This window comes from Gymnogyps californianus, chromosome 8 (assembly GCF_018139145.2).
Source record: "Gymnogyps californianus isolate 813 chromosome 8, ASM1813914v2, whole genome shotgun sequence".
Classification (NCBI taxonomy): domain Eukaryota; kingdom Metazoa; phylum Chordata; class Aves; order Accipitriformes; family Cathartidae; genus Gymnogyps; species Gymnogyps californianus.
The window spans coordinates 5,512,526-5,530,364 of record NC_059478.1 but is presented as its reverse complement, the minus strand read 5'-3'; the positions used below and the strand labels follow the sequence as shown (position 1 = coordinate 5,530,364).

The following is a 17,839-nucleotide window of genomic DNA, read 5'->3' as shown; positions in this document are numbered from 1 at the left end:
AGTAACAAGCCCTTTATGTGTTTCCTTTTTACAAACTTTATTTCCTGGGCTCTGCTTTAGTTGGCTGCTCCTTCTTCCAAACAATGATGTTTTAAAGCTATATTAGATTTTTCTAGTCTTGGGCTAAAGTGAGATTAAATCAGACCAATTTAACCGAATCCATATCCGTAACTACAAACAAGACAATATATGCTCACAAATGTGCATGTCTCAACATCTTTGTAGCAGTAAACCCTGTACAAACTTTTACATAGACACCACATGCGAGTGTTGGTCCTGTTGGTTACAGGACCAAGAATGTCTTATGAGGCATATGATTTGTACCTACAATTCATTAATATTCATAAACTATTTAAATGCCAGCTTAAAAATGAATCCCCGAACTACCGTTTTTAAATGTGGTTTAACAATCAACCGATCAGCTGCACCATCTGTCTCGACAGCACCAATTATACTATACCTTAAAAGTTTAGATGAAGGCAAGGATATCAGACAGACATAACCCCCAAAGTTTGTTTTAAGCAGCAGCAATTAGGAAGAATAGAAATTCAGGAATATAGCAGGCCAAAACACTCTTTGCCTTCCACTTAACTTCTCTATTCCCTTGCACGCATAGCAACTACAGCAAAAACATGTAATAAACTTTTGCCAAAAACAAAAGATGCCTTTCAAACTGAAAGCAACCTTGCTAACTGAAACCATTCTACTCTTATTATGAGGCCTACAAAAAAGTCACTTATTCTTGAAGGAATAAAAATGGTTTCTTTTCCTAAAATTAAAGACTCTTTCAGCATTATTTTTTACACTGTCAATGTCAGAAGCACAGAAATCTTCACACGAAGCCTTTTTTCAAGAGGGGTAGTTTTATCTTGCCACAAAAAGTACCGACAGCAACAAGTCATTCCTGGCGACCGAAGCAGACAAATTTGTGAAAGTGCACCCATACAACACAAACTATTCCAACGCTGGTTAATAAAACATTGCTTTTGAAGGATTTTGAATGTGTGCACAGACGATGCTGGTAATTTTTCATGCTACTTCCCACCTTTTCCCAACCTGAGCAGGTTATCTGGGAAAGGACTAGGACCCTCGGACAGTGACAGGAGTACCACCTTGCCAAAAGCCACAACATGCTTGACAATGCTTTGCTATAGGTGAAGGGTACAGCTGGATCTTTACATTACGCACAGAAGAGCTTTAGAAACTTCCAACCATGTCATAGATGCCATTCTGGGTTATGTTACACTGCACCTGGGTAAGCAAACATGGCTTCATCTTGACAATTTAATAGTATGCTCTCTTATTTGAGATATCTACATATAAGGCTCTTGAGGAAACAAATAGGCACGGCATGTCTTTACTGGGGCAGAGAAAGACATCCAACAAGTAGGGGGCACAGGATTTTTCCCCAAAAGCATGATATTTAAGAAGGGGGCAGGGAAAATCTGGCTAACTAATTTCTAGAGTTAAAATGGACTTGAAGCTAATAAGCAAGATGCGTTCAGAGAATACTTAACCTAAAAGGAGTTGAGGCACAAGTTTATATATTTATTTCTAAATCTTACTCAAAAGTTGAAGAGGATAAATTGAGAATGCCTAAGAAAAGGGCTTCCCTATGAAGGCAGCACTTACCTAAATACTGCACAGAAAGTCTACACCACTGTGTAGGACAAATTTGCCTGATATTTGGGGGTGTGTGTTATTTCTAAACTTCCCACTTACTAGGAAAGAGCAAATCTATCCCAGTTCTGTAAATCATCTAACCATGTATCCATGGCTGTGCAGGCACGAGCACCAATGAATTACACTTTCTTACCTGCAGAGAATACTCAAGAGACAAAGGGACAGAAGGAAAGCGTGGATTCATTTCTCTCACCTGATCCATTCCCGACCATAGAGCAGCCACATATTACAGCAAGAGTTAACTCTTCCTTTTGATTTCCAAGGTGAAGAACCCAGTCCTGAAACACCAGCCATAGAACTCAATCTCTAGTCTCCTGTTTGTCTGCCAAAGTATACCAAGCTTTCTGAGAAATGCATTATTTTAGGTAAATATGTGGCTGATTGACTGTATCGCTATGCTTCTCAACAAAGGAAATGAATTAGAAAATTGTTTGGGGTGGGGAAGGTGAAACCAAAAGAACGGGCACTTCAATAAAATTTGAATATAGGGTATATTAAAACATTCTTACAAAAGACCCAGGCATTTCAATGGTTATTAACATTTCACTGCAAATCCTCCTTACTAAAACAAGATTACAACAACAGTACAATAAAAATGAGCCAGGAAACTGATTTGTTATTCACATCAAAGAGAGAATGCTTAAAAATAAATGTTGTCTTTCTTCCCAGCCCTCCAGAATTTATCCTTGTAATCAACCTGAACTGCCTTAGCTAAATTAGACTGTTACTTGCTTCAGCAGTGACTCCTAAATAAATTACTACTTTAAGACAGGATCAATACCCAATATTTACGAAACAAAGATTGTTGTTATAACTTCACACCAGAATTCACATATCAAAATAAATTTGTACATTTTAAATGGGGATATTAAATGGGGATATTAACATTGAAAAACCACACAAATGTCAGAGTTCAAGATTAATGTTCATTACTAAGAAGATTTGAAATCGCTATTAAGTACATTACAATATTAAAAAAAGCAAGTCTGAGAACCAAAAAAACTCAGTAAGTTTTAAAGAGAAACTTCTTTCTTCTAGTATCACATTGATATTAGGCTGATTTTTTTTTTGCTTGTTTGCTTTACACATCTTGCTGCTTTCACTAAAAGCAATATCCATCTTCAGTAACACTGTATCACCTTACCACTTGTTCAAGAAACATCCCTCACTGAGGTTCCTTTCTTAGAGAGCTTGCAATTTCCATCAAGAGTTCCAAGCACTTAAAAAATTGTTCACAATTCAAGAGGCAAGCGACTGATAGCTGAATACGTAAGCTGATGGATAAGAAGCCATTTGAGTTTGTAGATATGACAGTGTACCTCACATAAGAGTTTAAAAATACCTTTGACAAAAACGAATTTTTTAAACATTAACTTCTTAAGTCTAACACTTAACTGAATTTTTACCCTTTTAAAGGTGCTTGCTCACTGCTAAGTCAAAAATAAAGCAAACTGAAAGGCTGGAATTCTAATTGATAGCACTTGAAATGACAAAACTTTGCAAATAATTTATGATATTTATGTTAGATGCCATTGCTCAACTCTAACAACAACAACCACCACCTTCTACCATGACCAAATCAAGGGGAATTTAAACCCCAATAAACAAAGCCACTAGTTTGGTTTCTGCAGCGAAAGAGATACAATGCACTAACTTTTCTCATTCCAGCTCCTTAACCCAGCCAATGCAAACTCCTGGATAGTTCCCTCTCCTAAATGTGGTTTAATGTTTTAATATTCAAACCAAAAATTGTAAGTGTTCACATCAATTTGTTACATGAAGCAAGCCAACCATAACCTCTCTGGTTTTTGAGTTGTCTGCTGCATAGATTTAAAAAAAAAAAAAAAAAAATAGAATTACATGTGCAATACAAAACTGTGAACTTATTCTTACTTATTATTTAAGTAAGCATACCGATTACACAAAGATAGGGAAACTTGGTATTTTCTGCCTTTTCAGAAGTAATATGTCTATCAAGTTCATTTATATATTAAAGTACTACTTCATTGCTCAGGCAATGAAAGAGCTGAATGGAAGTTTTGTGTTTGTTTGCCCTAAATCCTAGATAACAATTCTAGAATATGATTAGAAGAGGTATGGTTTTTAATGTATGACCGATATATTTCCCAGTTTTCAACCACCTGAAGAACCCTACAAAAGAAAACCATCTTTTAAAAACAGTGAATGATCATCTTGCAATTAACACACTGGAATGGTAGTTGGAAGATAATTTCTCCCCCCTGCACAGCCATGGGAGCTTTTGCATGTAGTAGAAAGACCTTGCCTGGGGACAGTCCCCAACAGCAAAGTTTAAAAATATTTTAGCTCTCCTGGGTGTTGAGAAGTTGCACTTGTTAACAGTTAAGTACTTCGAAATACTAAAATTATTACCACACAGCTTCATATACATATTAAGAGATTTACCCCTCTCTCAGGGAGATCTGTCAGGCCAGAAATTTTACATCCAGACGATTAAGAACTACATTTCAGTACGCTGCTGCTTTGAGGAATATGGAGAAGCTCAATGAAATGAAATTTTAAAATATTCCCCAATTGTTTCCCTTTTCTGTGAATACATATGGATTACCCTCCTTCCATAAAAACCTGTAACTTAAGAACTTCTAGTTGCAGTTAACACCACTGCATTGAGCTCCTCTCCACACTCCTATATGAAAGTTCCCATTCGATCTGGGCTATAATCCCACCTTTCTAGTCCCTAGACCTCCTCAAGCATGAACTCCTATCAGGCTACTTGCTGTACTACAAGTTTTCCTGCCATGTACCTACTGTAAGGACAGTGCACTTCCCATAGAGCTCCTGGACAGAGACCCTCAGTGTGAAAAGAAAAACTAAGTTTCTGTCTGAGGTGAAAAAAAAAAATCAAACGTCTACATTTTGGTTATTGAAGAACACTGCCATAATCTGATTTTCCTTCAAGCCATGTTGGTTCAAGCAGCACTTCATAAATTGTTCCTTAATCTGAATTTTTAGAAGGAATTATATTTAAGCCTTCCAACTTGGCTTAGCCCTGTCTCTCCAGGCTGCCAGAATACTTTTCCTCACTGAAAAAATAGCTAAGCCTCTGTTAAGCACTGCATCAGCAGGAGAATAATTCTGCTGTCCAAAATGAACGCTGGGGGATTAAAGTTCCTGTGTTGAAACTCTACTTGTTTTCTCACAAAGTCCACTCCAAAACTTTTATCATTAATAGTTCCTCCACACGCTATAATTAAGTTGCTGCTTCTTGCTCTCATTGGGAACATACTTATTCTTTAATATTCTTCTGTAAAATAAAGCTAACAGGAACACATACAAGCAGAGGTCCTTTTTCATCAAAAGCTCCTAGGGCCCAGTACTTCACTTTATTCAAACTGCTCTCAGATGCAGCAGACAGACTTGCCTCAAACTCCCTAATCCACCGACAACCAGCCTCAGGAGAGGCCAAAACCAACATTACTGCCAGGAACCGCGTAGCACAACTCACACTAGTAGCTGCGCAGGAACTCGCAGAGGGGACTGTGAATCTGCCAGAGTCCCGCGCAAGAGAGAAAGTTCTCCTGGGGGGAACCTTGGGCCAGTTTAAGTTATTTTTGTTACGTTCAAAGGGGCAAAAAATGAGTTTGTTGAACCCCACACACCTCAAAACCTATTTCTGCCACTTTTATTACACACACAATGCGGTTCCAGAACACTTGGGACCTGCTTCCTTTACAAAACACACTCGTGCTCTTTCTTCAGATATAGATAGCTTGATATTTAACTGTCGTAAGAACGCCTCTGAGAAAAATTCCTTGTTTCTTCTAAACATTTTAAAAATAAACTTTATTTGCGTATTGTTTCCAAAATAAGCAACATTCTTTTTTCCAACATCCATTTGACAAAGCTTAACTGGAATCAAAAAGAAAGAAATACACATACATGTTAGTGTGAGCTTACTTCGTAGCGCTTTCAGAGACTAGGGCAAAGAATAAAGAATCCTTCTTAGATAACTAGGTGGAAAAAAAGCAATGGATTTATACAGCTGCGCTTCCCTTAATTCTACCTCAAATATTTACACCACTGTGGCTAAGTTGAAGTATAAAATGGAAGAGAGAGTCAAAAAGTAATAAACAGTTTAATAATTAAACAGTAGCAGTCTAACGAATAAGAATTTACTGTAAAGCAAAAAATAAATATTTCTTCAACCTGAGGTTCGCCAGCATCTTAATTTGGAGCTCATGTCCCCAAGCATTTTCCTTTTTTCTTTCAGTCTCACCAGCCCCCCCTTTCTACTGCCACTACACCATTAACATATCCCTCCCCCACAAATTGTGCCCTGTACGCTCGAAACCACACTTCTCCCTTCAACGAAAATGGACAGCATTCATTGCAACTGTGTCTACCCTGTACACACACACAACGGCTCCATCGGCAGGGCCAGACACCAGTGGGTAATCCTGGCACCAACTTGTTTTGTGGCTTTTAGCCGTTTAATAAAGAAGTGAGCAGTGATCAGCCTAAAAGCAGGTATTTAAAACAGAGACAGTCTCCTTATTAGTTACAGCTAGAAAGCTGTCTGTAGAATCCTTAGCAGAAAACAAACCTGTCCTACTTCATACTCATTGAATGGGATTCTTTTTCCCCAAAATTTATGAAACATGCAGGCATTCAATACATCCCCTGGAAACTGTTTTTGTAAGCTGCAGGGGGATAAAGCAAACTACGAATTTGCAACAGCAGCAGCTACGCCTGAAGATCTCACCTGTTTCAGCTGTAACTTGGCCCTTTCCAAAGCGGCCTTCAACCTTACAAAGAACTTACATCTGGTTGGTAACAACAGTATAACTGGACTATTACACACATATTACAATAAGAATTTCCGTTACTGTTCAAACTAGACTCCTTGAAGGGCTGGACTACTTTTACTAGAAAGTTAGTACAAGACTGAACAAAGGACCATTACATGAAACAGCACACCGACTGTGCATTCAGGATAGTATTAGATGACTGCCAAAGGGAAGAATATGGAAATAAAATCACCAAAAATATTTACACTTGGGCTTCTCTCTGGCTTAGTAAACAGCTTCTTGAAAATACAGGATTACAAGCAATAGCTTTTGTAGTCCAACTTGTCTCTTACCCACTAACTGACTAAACAGATCGAGTTTTGAAATAACAATGATGTGTCTAACAGTGGGAACTGAAAAGACATCTGTGTGTCTCTCATTGGTAATGAAACCACTAGCATGAATCTTATTTCCAGCATCTCTCAAACTTAATTATCTTTCAGATTTTTTGCTCTTCTTTCTCCAGCATAATTGTACTTGTCCCATCTGTACACAGTGACCCATTTTGATCAAAATGCAACATATTGTATAAGGTACAGCACGAGCCTTCCCAATGCTGACGTTGGGAAGTTGACTTTCTCCATTAACTCTCATCTTTATGCTACCTATGCACTGGAATTCTTTTTCATTCAACCCGAGGTTTCCTAACCATTAATTAGACAGCTGTCTAACTAGCTCTTGTGCAGCAACTTGCTTTTATTGCTGTTTTACTGGCTTTATCACATTACCTTTTCTCTCCATGAATAAGGTACTTACACAGCCCACAAATTATTTCCCCAGTTTACCACTTAAAAAAACTTTTTTTTTTAAAACAGTATTCATTCTGCATTTGATAATAGAATTCAGTCTTTACTAAGTCACAGATGTCAGTAGTCTGCACTGCATCCGTTTTACAAGAGCTATCACTAAACTAGAAGTTTTCTCACACTTTGAAAAAGCAATTGGTAGCATATCCACGTCCAATCTGAGAGGTACATACCCACTATTATAATGAAAACCTTACTAACACAGTTTTGCTTTCTCATTAGCGCTGGTATCCTCAAGAGCTTGGCCATACTGCATCACTCTGGTAGTCTTCACATTAACACCGAAATCCAGATGAAGATTTTATACTCTTCTGTTATGATAGGACTAAAACCAGGAAGAATAAGGAAATGGCCAATAAAATAAAAACAAGTGTAAGAGTCAAAGGTACTTTTCCTCCAAGGTACCTAAGTTTTTGGCAAATTTACTTATTTCTACAACCTTCAGCAAGAATGGTCAGAAAAAGACAGCATTCAAAGCAAGCAAGCCCTACTGGAAAAGCAGATAAACTTCCCTGGGGAAACAAACCTTAACAAAGAACTGCAGCTGTGTACAGAAACATTGAAAAAGAAATAAAACTAATTATAACCTTGTCAAAGGGCTGAACACTGACTACCAGCAATTTTGCTCAATTGTTCAGAATTCTATCTATAAGACATTTCAGATCCATTTACAGCAAATGAAACCTGATATGAAGAACTAGATACTTTAAAAGGGAGAAGGCTAAGAGTAAAGATGTTTTCTTTTGGGGAATTGAGAAAACAGCAAAATTATACCAGGTAATATAAACCAAAAATACAGCCACAGGTTTGTAATTGTAATGTGAAATGCTTAATTAAAAGATTCCTGTTTGTGAGTGGAACTCTACCCAGTTTGAGGCATAATATGAAAACAGTAAAAACATTGGATTTTAATGAAGATTTTTATCTGACCAAGATTTACTAGGTAGGTAACATTCAGAACACCCGCGACAGTAACAGGTTTCTGCACGAGAGATGAAGGATCAGACAGTAGAGGACAGTAGAGCAAAAGGATTATGAAATGCGATACAAGACAAAGCACCTTTGTATATTTTGATGTCCAAGTGACAGCAACTCCACAGAGACTAAGTGATTTACTCTGCTGCTCAACAGCATCCACCACTGGCTACATAGCAGAGCCATTCAAAGGAACCTGTAGGTATTCTGGCCTGAATGCATAATTCCACTTGAATTCATGCCCCCAGCCCCAAATTCCCTAAGTACTTAGATTTCCTTTATGTAGAGAAACCGTAAGATAAAACTGAAAGGATAGCCAGCCCCAAAAACATCTTCCCATGAAAAGTAGGTGATTCGTTGCCCAGCTGTTCCTGACAACAGAGCAAGGGAGAAGCCCGAACCACGTGACTTGAACCTCAGTAAGAAATAAATCCCATTAACTATCCAAAAAGAATTTAATGTGTAAGTACCACTTCATAATCCATATGCTATAAATTTTCAGTGTGCTCATTAAAATCAATTTAGCCATTAATAATTAACTGAAATAGTTATTAACGATTAAAAAATAGAACAAACTTAATGGGAATATTTTGTGATACATACTACCACATATCGATAATCTCCCCAGGACAACTCATGATGAATCTCATCACTTGAATTATAAATGCAGTAAGAGCAATAGCTTGTTAGCAATCTTTCTAGTAACATACTTGAATCACTTAGAGGGACCATCTGTCATCTTAACCTCTACAAGTAGAGTAGGAAAAAAAAAATTGAAAAAAAAATCACCCAATGTTTTGATTAAACATTTTTACTCATTTGTTCTTGGTTCTGCAGGATATCCAACTCATTATTCTGTACCATTGCACCTGAAAGAAGAAAATGCTCCCTAGATGTAAGAATTAACAGAGTTAAAAATGAAAACACGTCCAGAAAAAACAAGTACAGATCAATTCTATTCTTGCAACTAAAATATGCATGTCAGAATTAAGCTGCATCATATAGATTTAAGAATCTTTGGTCTATGTTATATGTAACAGTGTGAAAAATGCCTGGACAGCATAGCCCAAAAAGATCACTTAACGTTAAACAGAATATAGACAATGAAGAACTATAGTAAAGGATCCATTTTTGAAACCCATGGATGACAGAAGCTAGGCAAAAAACATAGAAATGGAGAAGCAGAGGAAAAGCTGCCAAGAAGATTCACATACAAAGTAACAAAAATTAATTGCTTACCGCATATTCTTCTGGTGTAACCTTTAGAACATCAAATACCACTGCATCAAAGCTCTTCTTCAGTTCAGCTGAACCTTTGTCACTCAAGGATTCAGAGCTGCTACTCTTCTGCAGAAACAAAAAAACCCATCGATGATATTTTGGTTCTCTCCTCTTCTTTTTTGTTTTTTTACACTCCCAAAAGCAAAATTTCTGTTCAAACGTCACTGTTTGCAGAATTTTTCTATTGGGCAAATTATCAATTAAAAGTCAGTCACAAGACACACTTTCTCCTGACAAAGACTGCTAAAATCAGAGACTCTCAAACTGACTTCAACGGATTTCAAAGGTGTTCCTCAAAACACAACAGTTACATTTCAACGCATAATTAAATTCCAATTTTGTTGACAGGAAAGTTAATAATAACACCACCACCACCACCACCACAGTCACACTGAATTTCAAACAGAAAAAATACCACTATGGTGAGGAAAAAGACAAGGTCTGCCCCAAAGAAATAGTTAACATCAAAGACCAGTATCAATCTCTTCCTGTTTCTCTTAGAAGCATTAAAACTTAGAAAAATTACACTCTGAGCTACATATGTGTTCCTGTTGAGGACACTTAGTATAAACAATCTTAGTTTGTTTTTTTTTTTAAATGCTAGTAATTCACATTTGCAAAATATACCTGATCCTACAATATTATTCTATGAATCTTTATCTACAACATAAAGATATAGCTTCCTTGCAAAATACAAATATGGTTCAAAAAATTAACAGTTTGTATGAAATTAACACTTCGTATTGGTTCCATATGTTTCATATATTGTTTTCATATGAAACAATACATCTGTGTTAGGAGTAATCGCTTCCTCTAGTGTATAGATGCAAACCTAGATTCTGTTCAGTCATTACAGGAAAGAAGGGTATTTTCGCATGGAGATTGAGATGTCATATCCAGATGTACGCTTCTCATCTGAACCCCAGGCATACTTATTTCAGAAATATGCATACTGCATGCAATCACTTTGCTGCCCCACACTCTCCTCTGAAGACCTGAAAGGCTATGCATTTTTCTTGCTTCTTAGTTTCTTCTCACTTTCAGAAACCTGGCATAAAGCAAACTCTTGACTAAGTAAGAAATAAGATGAGACACGTGGACAAAACCATCATGAAGGACCACAGCTATTACAGTCAATAACTGTATCAAATTTAACGCTGCTTCTTCAGCAAACAGTATGCTTGCCCGAAGTACAGTATGGCACCTGCATACTTCAGCAATAGCATCGCCTTGACATAAGCGCTAACAGAGCTCCCACAACAGTTTTGCCAACACTTTGTTTGGAGAGATTTGAGAGAAAGAAAACTAGTATTGGTGCACAGAGCTTATTCTCACCATTGCTGGGAGCTCCAGCTCAGCTGTGGCAATACACACTGAGCACAAATCAAGACCTGCCTAGTCTTATGTTGGAGACTGATGTATCCTTAAGCACTCTAACCTAACCGCCATCACAGGGGGATACCTCCTAGAAAGCTGAAAAAGATTAGACTTTGGCCCACATAATGAAGGCACCTTCTGACAGTCTGTGTAATTTTACTGCTAATGTTGAAAGTTTTCAAGACCATGGATATGGGCCATATACACAACACGCACATGAATCACCACTTCACCAGATCGCTTCTGGTGGAAGCCAAATTTCAGCACCGTTACATCGTACTTTCAGTAACACCTGCATCACGTCTGCTGATGCCAAGGCAGGAGGGAAAACAGCACTTGGTCACTGATGCTGGTAAATAGTTCTACTGTGCTAATGTCTTCTCCTGAAAACCTAACAAGGCAGTATTTTAGGGCTACACTATATATTTTGACTCTGGCTTCCCACTCACAGAAACGAGAACATTTGAACTCCTTGAGAATTCAGCCACCTGAAACACTCTTGTCCATTTTTAAGCACTTTTGTTATAAGGACACACAAAGAAAATACATACTCATTTAATAATCATGTCCGGTTTTAGTTAGGTTCTTCCAACAGTACCATCTCTCTGAAAAACCTGACTTTGAGAACACCACAAAAAATCCAAACCAGACAGGCATTTTCAGTAACCAACATACTTACAGAAACATTTCAGTTACAAGTCCTCCCTCCTCCCGGTTAGTCAAGATACGAAAAAAAAATTACCACTTGCTGAAAGCAGACTCATGTAACTTCGCCAAAACATATTTTACTCAATTTTAATCAGACATCATGTAAACATTCAAGACTCTCTTGTTGAATAAAAACAGAGCTTTCCTCCAAGATAATTTTTCAGTTGCATGCCAACAAATGGTCAATTAATGATTCATAATACAATGATAAGGGAAGTACAAGAATCTGTACAAAAACAAACAATGGTCTTGGAGATTGACGCCAGCTTTCTTGTTTAAATCTTGACAATACTTGTGAAATTGTGCTGGAGAATATTTGATTCCTTTTGATAACACCACACTCCAATTTTCCTTTCACCTTGTTTGTGTTACTTTCCATTTCCATATGCACATGCAAGTGCATAGCATACATGCAGCTCTGCTATCAAAACACATGTGTAAATATATAAATAAAATAAACATCTTTGTTAAGGTCCAAAGATTCATTCAAGGAAGCAACTGTTTTCAGGACTTTGTGGCTCTACTTTGTGGCTCACTACTGACTTTGTAGTGTTCTTGAATACCTTGTCTTTTCAACAAAAGACAAATAAAGAATGAAAGAAAAAAAAAGACAAACTGAAATCCACTATGGTAAAAATATGTTTCACACTGTGACAAAAGCAATAAAAACAATAGGCATCAGCAATAAAGTAACTGCCTCCCCTGAGCAGAAAGCTTAGGTTAGTATTGTACATCTGTACAAGCCAAAGCATATATTCAGGCACCCTAAAAAAGAAAGACAAACAATGCATCTGGAAAGATCACTCAATATACACTGAAGGCAGATTTTCAGTTCCCTTCATCCCAGTACTACAAGGCATTAAGAAAAAAAAAAAAAAAAAGACAACAAAAACTTGAAGAGGGAATGATTTGCAAGAGTTTTGGGGGAAAAAAAAACAACAAACCCAAACCAACCAGGTCTTGCAAACCCTCCAACATTCCTAAGAATTTAGAAATCAGTCACTACTCTCAACAGCTCCTCAAATGACCCTAGCAAAAAAGCCAAAAAGTTCTGGTACTAACTTCACCCCACCCCTTCTTTTCCTTAACAAGTAGATGACAAATGGAAAACTATATTAACTTCAAAATAAGAGGCATCAGTATAGGAGGCCAAGCTCTATTGCTTGGCTGATACACATGCTCTTGACTTGTGAGCTGTTCACTTCTAGAGGGCAGAAAATTTGGTGGGCAGGAGGGGACCCGTACCAATGCCTGAATACAGTCCAAGAGACAAAGCGAACAGCCTTATTCCAGCGCTGTGTCAGACTGTCACACACACAACTACCCGTCAAAGAAGAGAACATTTCCCACAGGCCTTGCCAGCCCAACTTCTTGCACTAAGAGCATCTATTATTGTTAAAACTTGAAAAGAAAAGCTTCCTTGTCTAGGTGTGATGGAAGAGATCATAAAAAAGGCAGCTTTGGCTACGGCAAGGCTGTAAATGCTAGCTCATGCTTTATTTTGGTATACAAAGGTCAGAACTTTTAAGTTATTCACATTTAAACTGGAGCACATGAAACCAATACACACAACAAGAATCTGCTGCACCAGATCTGTTAAAAGAAAAACTCATTTTGGTGCATTTTTAAAAAATTAAGTACCTATGGTCTTAAGTATCCAATAACTGGGTTTTGTAATCCTTACCTCTGAAGCAGTAGCCGCAATATTAACACTGCTTGACTGTCCGTTCATTAGGTCCATACTGCCCCACAATTAATCTTCAGCCCTACATTTACAGCAGCAGGATCATCTCCAAGGCAACTGAATAACCATTCCTACAAAGAACAAAAAGTAATCAGAAACCATTTTATTCACATGTTTTAAACAAGATTCAGTATCTAAACCCCATAACAAGAATAAAGTACTTCCAAAATGGCTACACCACTTTGAGTGGTCCAAACTTCAGATTCAAACACATATTCTAAAATTACCTACTTAAAAATGACATAAACAACTAAAGGTTCCATTGTGTTCCATTACTTACTGGCAGTATAGACTTTCATACTCTTTTCCCTACTATTTTCTATGTACCAGGTATCAATATGTAAATGTACGCATTAACCCTAACTCAAAGTTAGGCCTGCAACATCAGTTCACATATGATTCTTTTCCTTTGATTACCAACTTTAAAAACTATTTTCCAGATGTTAACTCTATTAGATAACTTCTATAAGAAGTTATCCAATAATTTCCTATCTTATATGCCTATTCACCACCTTCAAGTAAAAATTACCACATTAAAAGCAATTTAAGAGTACAAATGGAATCTACACTTTTCTCCACAAATTACCCAAAATTATTGTTTAGGAAAAAAAAAAAACCCAAAACAACACACAAAGGAAAAGTCCACACACTAACTTTTAATGCATCCTTGCAAGAATACTATTACTTTTCATTTCTACAGAGAAAAGGCTGCAAAGAAACTGAAACTGGAAACCTTTGGCATCCACTACAAAAACAGTAAGACTACCCAATATCTAAGCTTAACAGAGAGAGTAAAAATTGGTTTGGGCTTAAGTTTCATGACATGTTAGTGCCCTCTAGTGTGAAAACGATTATAAATCAGTTTTCATAGCTCTATGTTTATAACAAGTGTGACTGTTTCTGAAGTTGCTATTATTTATGAAATTCACTTTAGGTTTGTAGTTTAACTCAGAACTATTACACAGTCTGCAAATAAATGGAGAAGTGACAGTTAACTGAGTAATACCACATGACAAAATACTATTACAGCATCTCATACTTAAGACCTCTACGTAATGAAATAAACAAAATAAAGCAATCCAAAAAGCTCTATCTCCAAGTGACCTAAACCAGGTATGTCAGATAAATCAGCCTGGAAGGCAAGAAACTGCAATATTTAAATAATAAAATATCCTCAAAAAAGAGCAGTAACTTTAAAGTGTCACTGTAGGAATGTGTGGTGGGTTGACCCTGGCTGGATGCCAGGTGCCCACTAAAGCCGCTCTATCACTCCCCCTCCTCAACTGGACAGGTGAGAGAAAATATAACAAAAGGCTCATGGGTCGAGATAAGGACAGGGAGATCACTCAGCAATTACTGTCACGGGCAAAACAGACTTGACTTGGGGAAAAAAATTAATTTAATTCATTATCAGTCAAATCAGAGTAGGATAATGAGAAATAAAACCAAATCTTACAAACACCTTCCCCCCACTCCTCCCTGCATCCCGGGCTTAACTTTACTCGCAAGTTCTCTACCTCCTCCCCCTGCAGCAGCGCAGGAGGACAGGGAAGGGGGGTTTCAGTCAGTTCATCACACGTTGTTTCTGCTGCTCCTTCCTACTCAGAGGAAGGACTCCTCACACTCTTGCCCTGCTCCAGCGTGGGGTCCCTCCCACGGGAGACAGCCCTCCACAAACTTCTCCAACACGAGTCCTTCCCACGGGCTACAGTTCTTCCCGAACTGCTCCAACATGGGTCCCTTCCACGGGGTGCAGTCCTTCAGGAACAGACTGCTCCAGCGTGGGTCCCCTGTAGGGTCACAAGCCCTGCCAGCAAACCTGCTCCAGCATGGGCTCCTCTCTCCATGGGTCCACAGGTCCTGCCAGGAGCCTGCTCCAGCACAGGCTTCCCACGGGGTCACAGCCTCCTTCGGGCATCCCCCTGCTCCGGTGTGGGGTCATCCATGGGCTGCAGGTGGATATCTGCTCCACCGTAGACCTCCATGGGCTGCCGGGGGACAGCCTGCCTCACCATGGTCTTCACCACGGACTGCACAGGAATCTCTGCTCCGATGCCTGGAGCACCTCCTCCCCCTCCTTCTTCACTGACCTTGGTGTCTGCAGAGTTGCTTCTCTCACATAGTCTCACCCCTCTCTCCAGCTGCAATTGCTGCTGCACAGTAAATTTTTCCCCTTCTTAAATACGTTATCCCAGAGGCGCTGCCACTGTCGCTGATGGGCTCGGCCCTGGCCAGCAGTGGGTCTGCCTTGGAGCCGGCTGGCATTGGCTCCATCGGACACAGGGGAAGCTTCTAGCAGCTTCTCACAGAAGCCACCCCTGTAGACCCCTCGCTACCAAAACCTTGCCATGCAAACCCAATACAGAACGCAATACAGAAAGGAGGGCAACTGAAAGAGAGCCACATAGCAAATTTCAGTCAAACACTATAGCTTCTAGGTATTTTGGGGTATTAATATGCCCCATCTGAACTACATTGAAATGTACTTCTGCAGTTCAGAACAGCCATCCACATTCTACCCTTTCTTGTTTTGTTTTTTTAAAAAACTGATGGGACTGTTTCATTCACAGGACAGAAGACACCACATTTCATTTTAACATTATACTCCCAGCCCGTACATTATAATTAAGATTGTGTTTCCTCTACTAAAAATACACTTAACCGCACTTAGATTTTAGCTGGTATTACACTAACAGACCATACAAAGAGAAAAAAATACCTCATCTTTGGCTTGCGAGTGTCACTGCTGTCCTGTCCTTTCCTATCTCAATTACCCTTCAGATTGTCGCATGTGGAATATTTCCAAATGCTCAGCTCCCCAATGCCTCTTTCCTATAGCCTTTTCATTTACTGAACTGAAAAGCAAGGAAATAAAACTCTAACTGATGTGTCATAATTTTCATTTATGTAGTGACAGTAGAGGACAGAGGTATCACATCTCCAAAACCAGTTTCAGGCCTTTCACACGTTCAAAATGGTATACCATTAAAGCCCAATTTCCTAATGATTAGTCTCACATAACCCACAGGCACCCAGACAGGGCCCAGCAATTCCCCCCCACCCCCGTATTTCCTAATGCACTCTCTCAAGCCTTACCCTTGGTCCCTTAACATAACAGCTCCAGTTTGCTACCTGTTTCCTAAGCTACTACGAGTTTTGTTTGCATCTGCCCACCCATTCTGAGCGCCAGACAGACAGGCACTTATTCCTGTGCTGTCTGAACACAGCACATGCCTATTCACCTAACAGCAGGCTAAATGGGATGGGTGAGCCTGGCAACTATGTTATAGACTTCCCACCTTAGAGGACTGTACCTGGAGGGTACAGTGGTGCTGCACGCTGATGTGGCTTTTCCTTTTCTACTCGGTTACTGACCGTGACGAGAATTGTAAGAACTCTGTCCCTTAGTCAAGTATGGTTGAAATTGGCCACCATGCGGAGAAGAGACTCCTATGAGGCACGTAAAATAAAAGGTGGATTTTTTTTTTTTTTTTTTAAAGTAGAAAATCACTTAGAAAAACCCTGCATGCAAAGGAAACTGAGATTACAAAATATAACATCTGCCAGTCAGGCTGTATCATAACAAAGCTGTCCACACAATGTTAACTTTGTACCCATGGCTGCATTACAATATTATGTTTGAATACATCTATACTTTTTCCCACTTCGTGGAGATACAGTAAGGGGCAGAATAAGTACTGAACTGCTATAAACTAGCATTTATCAACTTTAAAGTTCCAGAATTTGCAACATTTAAAGTGTACTTTTGAAAGCTGCATTAGACATGAGAACATCACCACTCCCATAACAATGAAGTCACAGCAACAATTTTGGCCAGTGTATCATTTAAGACAAATATTGAAAAAATCCCAACACTGGAATAATTAAATAATTTGCTTGCTATACTACCCTTCTGCTCAACACCAAAATAAGTAGTAAACAGCAATATCAGAAAGTGATCAACAGCAGAGCTGTTCAGAGCAACATAGCTGGATATGTGAAATGACTGTTGCCACACTGCAATAATGAGTCACAGTTTTCACTGCATACCTTGTATATCCAATTACAAAAACTGAATTACATGGAGTAATCTGAACTTCCAGTCTGTTTCTCCTCTTCAATTTAATAAATGCCTTTGTGCTCAGAAATGCATTAAACATGGAATTGAAAGTGTTTTATATGATGCATAAAATACTTAAGCATGCATTTATGCCAATCTGAAGCCTGGACACACTATGTGGTATCTTCCTATCTCTTCATACCATGCATACTGTACAGTAAAAAGCAAACTAAAAATATTGATAAAAAGATTCATCATACCAAAAGAATGAAAATGTCTAGACTAATATCATGGTTTAACCCCAACGGGCAACTAAGCACCACACAGCCACTCGCTCACTCCCCCCGCATCAGGATGGGGGAAAGAATCAGAAGAGTAA

The 17,839-nt window shown here is 38.6% G+C and overlaps 1 protein-coding gene across 3 annotated transcripts in view; it reads right to left on the bottom strand.

Annotated features, from left to right (window-relative positions):
• RALGPS2 (Ral GEF with PH domain and SH3 binding motif 2) overlaps positions 1 to 17,839 on the bottom strand; it is a 128,572-nt gene that overhangs the window by 94,303 nt on the left and 16,430 nt on the right. For all 3 annotated transcript variants that reach the window (XM_050901452.1, XM_050901450.1, XM_050901453.1), the window contains exons 2-3: positions 13,341 to 13,471; positions 9,530 to 9,637 (exon numbers count right to left, since the gene is read on the bottom strand). In XM_050901452.1, the coding sequence (XP_050757409.1) occupies positions 9,530 to 9,637; positions 13,341 to 13,397 (165 nt within the window). In that variant the 5' untranslated portion in view covers positions 13,398 to 13,471. The remainder of the gene's footprint in view (positions 1 to 9,529; positions 9,638 to 13,340; positions 13,472 to 17,839) is intronic.